The following is a 6,000-nucleotide window of genomic DNA, read 5'->3' as shown; positions in this document are numbered from 1 at the left end:
GAGGCCCCGGGGAAGACGCAGGACATGCTGGAGGGACGATGTCTCTCGGCTGGCCTGGGAACGCCTTGGCATTCCCCTGGAGGAGCTAGAGGAAGTGTCTGGAGAGAGGGAAGTCTGGGCATCTTTGCTTAGACTGCTGCCCCCGCGACCCAGTCCCGGATAAGCGGAGGAAAATTGATGGATTGATGTGAAAGGTTGTGGTGAACACAGAAACGTTCGACGATCGGGGTACTTTTCAGTCTGCGATCTGCTGCGACCCGGGTTCTTTCTTCCCTTTGTTAACCTCTGATTACAACATGCTCCTGGTGACGTGAGCTGCTGCGGTTTTGTTGCAACATGTTTGATCCAAGTGTTGAATGAGCAGCAGCAGCTAAATGATGTTGGTGATTCTGTTTTTCAGTCGAAAGGAGGAGGAGGTTCAACATCAACGATCGGATCAAAGAGCTCGGAGCACTCATCCCCAAGTCCAGCGACCCGTCAGTAAACTCTGCATGCTCACACCACTGTAGGACTACTGCTATGTGTACAGTTAAATAGTACTGCAGTACTAGGTGAAGGGTTTGTCTTCAGGATTCACATTAAGGCCCTATCTCATGATGCATTCAGGGGCCTGTGTGTTTCCACAGTAGTCATGTTATTGTGACAGAAAGAGGAGAGCCACTGTTATTATCCTGACCTTCACCTCAAGAATATCACCTTTAGTTTTCCTCCACACAGAGACTGTTCTAACCTCTAACCTAGCCTGTGATTGGTTGGTCAGGGAAACGAGGTGGAACAAAGGAACCATCCTGAAGGCGTCGGTGGACTACATCCGCAAACTGCAGAAAGAGCAACAAAGAGTTCGTGAGATGGAGGACAGACAGAGGAGGCTGGAGAGCGCCAACCGCTCACTGCTGCTGCGTATACAGGTAAGGCGGGGGGGAGACACTAAGGGTTCAGCGTTGTAATTGTGACATTAAAGGATGCAGCCTCTGTTTGTGTGATTCCCCACTAACCAGAGACCAGCAGCACCAGTGAACGTGGTGTCCTCACTGTAATGTGTGTGAGTCCAGACCCTGGTCCAGCTCATCGCTCTGTACCGTAGACCTCCACTGTTGTCCACCGGCTACTAACCCCCCCAGTGAGCCACACTGGGGGGGTTAGGCTTCCTCCTCAGGGAACATGGGAGGTGTCTGTTACCAACAAGGATTTGTCAGAGTTCTTGTGATGTCAGGTTTAGTTGTTCTAAATATTCTGATTATAATCCCTGAAAGCCTGCTTGTCTTGATAGCTGAAGATGTGTTTCTGCTTTTATACACAGCTTCATCAGCTGTGACTCATTGTGAAGGTGTTGATTTCAGACCTGGTGACACTGAGCGTCATCATACTGGACCTGTGTTGGTCTTAAAGTATACTGGTTCTCACACTGGATCCACTTATGCCAACAGATGCTGCATTCATTAGTGTCATAAGTCTTTTTAGAGAATGTGTTTCTGTCTACACTGCCACAAATCCTTGTCACTGCATGTTTCAGCTGTTTCCTACATTATTCTGCAGGTGGATGATTCACCTCCCTCACATTAGTCTTAGTTCCACCTCAGCTTAGTCTCAGAGGGAGGATTAATGGATTCTGGCTGGAATCATGTCAGTCAGGGGCTGACGAAGACTAGGTGAGAGCAAGTGAAGGATCCTAAATGCTGGCTTCTTTCTTTGCTGCAGGAGTTGGAGCTCCAGGCTCGTCTTCATGGCCTCTCCTCCTCCTCCTCCTCCTCATCCTCCCTGGACCCTCAGGCCCTCCTCTCCCCGACGCTGCCTCAGGCCTTCTCCTCCCCTTCCTCATCCCTGGTGACACCTTCCCTGGGTCTGGATGCCTTGAGCTTTGTGGAGCTCGATGAGCCTCGGGGGGCCTCCACCGTCTTCTCCCCGGACCTGATGTCAGACGTGGGTCTGACGGAGCTCCACGGCCTGGGAGGCCTCCTGATGGAGGAGGGTGGAGGAGAGGTGATGTCTGACCCCCTGCTGTCCTGTGGAGCCTCAAAGTCCAGCAGCCAGAGGAGCAGTTTCAGCATGGATGAGGACCTCTGATGACATCAGCACACAGGTTCCTGGTCGGTCAGAGCTGGAGGTGGCCTCTGACGAGCCGGGAGGATTGTTTTTAACAGAACTATTTTTAAATCAGTGACATCATCAAAACAACAATGCACAAAGCTGAAGTCACAGGCAACAACAGTGTCCAGTGTGACCATGGTAACCACCCACCATGCATTCTCCAGCGTAACCTTGGCAACCATGATGCGTCCTACGAATGCACACATTCTAACTGATAGTGTCACCATGGTAACTGTTGAACGAACGTTCACCTGTAACCAAGACAGCTGCCTTGTCCTACAGTGCAACCATTTAACCACGGTAACTGCTGTGTATTCCAGTGTCCCCAGGGCAACAGCTGTGTAAGCGCCAGTCTGATTGCTCCTGGTCCTTCAGCAGCTAAGCTAAAGCTAAAAGCTAATGTCCTTTGGTCAGCTGCTGAGGCCACTCCCACCTGGAAAACACATGAAAACCAAAAGCACAAACACTGATGCAAACTTAAGATTCTAATTGGGGTGAAAATATAAGAAGTGACAAGGGGATTCATCTGGTTTAGTTTTCTGTATGTTGTCCACATCAGATGATGTAGAGACTCACTAAAATGTCAGGAATACTTCATAAACTTCAAGTAAATTTGTAATTATGGGATGCTACTTCTAAATTCAGTTTGATCATCTCATCGCTATGGTTGCATAGCTTATCATTTTAGAAAGTCCGTGTTTTTCCTTTTCATCTCACAGACAAAGCGACTGTTTCTACAACATGTTCCTGTGGATGAAAAAGCACTTTGAATGATGCCTGTTGATATTTTCACAGCATCCGTGTGTTCATCTGGCCACATCCCCGTTAGTGATGTCACTGCAGGTGTCTCACCTGCAGCAGCACCAGTAGAGTCTCAACTTTCAAGCAGAAGCCAGTTGTTTTTGCAACTCGTTGCCTTGTGTAGATGAGTTTACCCAGCAGGTGGCGCTGTAGACACTCACCTGAGTTTGTCTGCAGGCGCACGCTCACCTGGACTCTGAGAAGATGTTATAAACAGTAACACAGTGGAAATGAGCTCCCTGTTTCTCTTCAGGCCTGTAAATACGAATTTTGTATATAAACACAAATCTATAGTCTACAGTCTATAATCACCGAGCGCTGGAAACAGCCAGTGACACGTTTCAGTGCCGAAACGTTTGCTGAGTGTTTCCTGGACATTAGAGGAACACGTGATCAAGTTCATTATTATTCTTTTATCATTATTACTGATGTTTGTGCTTTGTGTTAGACATGAGGAGACAGAAGGGAAACTAACTCATCGTCGTCGTCGTCATCGTCATTGTCATGCCCTGGCCTCACTGCGCTGTTATATCAAATCTCTCCTCCAAATGTTTCCTTCCCTGCAGGCAGCCACTACTTCACCTCACTGTTTCTCTCAGCTTGGCCACCGTTTGAGATTCATTTGTGTTTACTGTGTCTTCATTGTTGTGAGGTCCGACTCCTCACAGTCCCCATGTTTCTCCCCAGTGTTGCCAAAGTCTCCCAGTCAGAACCCAGCACTTGGCTAACTGCAAGTGGAGCCCAGTGGTTCCTTCAGGAGACGTCTGTTTGTCCAGCACATACTATATTTTTTACCAACAGAGTCTTTTGGATAATGTTACATTAAACATTTGATGTTGTCCTTATATGAACAGAAACATATACAAGAACCAGGAAGTGTAATGTTAGCATGGAGTCAGTCAGTTATACTGTGCTACACCTTCAGCCCCATTTTTTTAAAATCACAGTTGTTTACATTTGGAGAATAAAGTAAACTGAACCGCCTGTGAGCAGTGTCCCCATGGATGTCCACTCACTGGATCACTGAGACTGAAGGACACTTAGAACCAGGAGGATTCTCAGACAGGGTTTCTCTATGGAGACTCGCTGCTCTACAACTTCGAACCGGGGTCATGGGAGTTTATAGCAAGCAAGCAAAGTTTATTTATATAGCACCTTTCTAAACCTGCGTTACAAGGTGCTTTCCAGTAAAACATAAACAAATAATAATAATAAAGATACCTAAGACCAGATAAAACACATCTAGACAGTAAAATAACAAGAAAAATACATAGTCAAAACAAATACATCAATCAATAAAATTGTTAAAAGCCAGTGAACACAAATGCGTTTTGAGGAGTGATCTAAAAACAGTCAGGTTCTGAGCAGATCTAATCTCCCGTGGCAGACCATTCCATTATAGGCGCCCGAACTGAAAAAGCTCAGTCTCCCCAATGTTTCCGTCTGGACTTCGGCACTTCCAGGAACAACTGGTTCGAAGACCTAAGTGTCCTTTCTGGAGTATAAAAGCGCACAAGCTCAGAAATATATGAAGGTGCCAGACCATGTACAGCCTTATAGACAAACATCAACAATTTAAAATCAATCCGAAAACGAACAGGAAGCCAATGTAGAGAGGCAAGGACTGGAGTGATATGCTCATGGCGCCGCGTATTAGTTAAAAGACGAGCTGCTGCATTTTGGACCAACTGTAGTTGGGACAATAAGGCTTGAGAAATGCCAGTATACAGTGCGTTACAATAATCTAGTCTAGTGCTAATAAAGGCATGAATTGCCTTTTCAAAATCACTAAAAGAAAGAAAGTGTTTAACCTTAGACAAAAGTCTCAATTGAAAAAAAACTGGCTTTAACTACAGACTTTATCTGTTCGTCCAGCTTAAGAGCAGCATCAAATACCACCCCAAGATTTCTCACATGAGGCCTCAGGTAGGAGGCCAAAAAACTAGGAATATCAGAACCAGTGACACCAGAGTTACCAATTACAATACATTCTGTCTTACTTTCATTAATATGTAAGAAGTTATGTGATAACCATGCCTTAATGTCCTTCAGGCAATCCATCAAGGTCTGAAATGAGTTGCTCTTATTGACATTCAATGGCAAATAAATTTGAATATCATCTGCATAACAATGAAAAGACAACCCATATTTCATAAAAATCAATCCAAGGGGAAGTAAATACAAAGAAAAGAGAACTGGCCCCAGGATGGATCCCTGAGGAACACCACAGTTCAAAGGAACAACAGAAGAAGAGAACTCATCAATATGTACAGCAAAACTCCTATCAGACAAATATGATTCAAACCATTTAAGAACATTACCATGAAGTCATGAAGTCCTACAGAGTGCTACAGACGGGACAACAAAATACGATGGTCTACTGTGTCAAAAGCAGCCGAAAGATCTAGGAGAATCAGAATAGCAGTATTACCTTCATCCACAGTAAACACAAGATTGTTAAATACTCGCAACAGCGCTGATTCGGTACTGTGGTGTGTCTTAAAACCAGACTGGAACTTTTCAAATATGCCATTATTCTCTAAAAAAGTCTGTAACTGTATAAAAATCGTTTTCTCTAAAATCTTAGACAAAAATGGTAACTTAGAAACTGGTCTAAAATGTAATAAAACAGTACTATCAAGACTCGGTAGTCATCAGAGATAATGACGTCCTTGGGAAGCATAACACCTGTGTGTGTGTTCAGGTCGGACCGGTTCCTGGCACAAACTGCTGCGGCATCCACACTACAGTCACCAATGTCCTGCTGTGTGTAGCACACCTGTACACACCAGCCCTCCTTCTGAAGTACGGACAGACCCCCCAGTTAGAGATGGAGCAGCTGGAAAGTCTCCCAGTCTGTCACAACACCTGTTCTCCCACAGGAGGAGTCGGGTCCATTGAAGCGCAAACAGAAATCCAGATGTTACATGGGTTGATGTTTGTGACGTGTCACAACAGTTACCATAGTAACAGTCAGGACCAGATAAGGGATTCTTGTCTGTCTCTAATGAATGTTCAGTCATGTTCATGTTGGCAGTTATATATGTTTTTATACATCCTCCTGTTTCAAACAGAACAAATAAATTCATTAAATTAATCAGGTTTGGTCTT

The 6,000-nt window shown here is 45.1% G+C and overlaps 1 protein-coding gene across 1 annotated transcript in view; it reads left to right on the top strand.

Moving 5' to 3' along the window:
• The window catches only part of LOC109953366 (transcription factor E3-like), a 20,960-nt gene extending 16,886 nt beyond the window's left edge, over nucleotides 1–4,074 (top strand). Inside the window, exons 9-11 of the mRNA XM_020588835.1 lie at nucleotides 401–476; nucleotides 761–908; nucleotides 1,699–4,074. Coding sequence (XP_020444491.1) covers nucleotides 401–476; nucleotides 761–908; nucleotides 1,699–2,064 — 590 coding nt within the window. The 3' untranslated portion in view covers nucleotides 2,065–4,074. The remainder of the gene's footprint in view (nucleotides 1–400; nucleotides 477–760; nucleotides 909–1,698) is intronic.
• The last annotated feature ends 1,926 nt before the right edge of the window (nucleotides 4,075–6,000 follow it).

Source organism: Monopterus albus, unplaced genomic scaffold (assembly GCF_001952655.1).
Source record: "Monopterus albus unplaced genomic scaffold, M_albus_1.0 scaffold642.1, whole genome shotgun sequence".
NCBI lineage: Eukaryota > Metazoa > Chordata > Actinopteri > Synbranchiformes > Synbranchidae > Monopterus > Monopterus albus.
The sequence above is the reverse complement of the archived record's forward strand: the minus strand, read 5'-3'. Positions and strand labels throughout refer to the sequence as shown.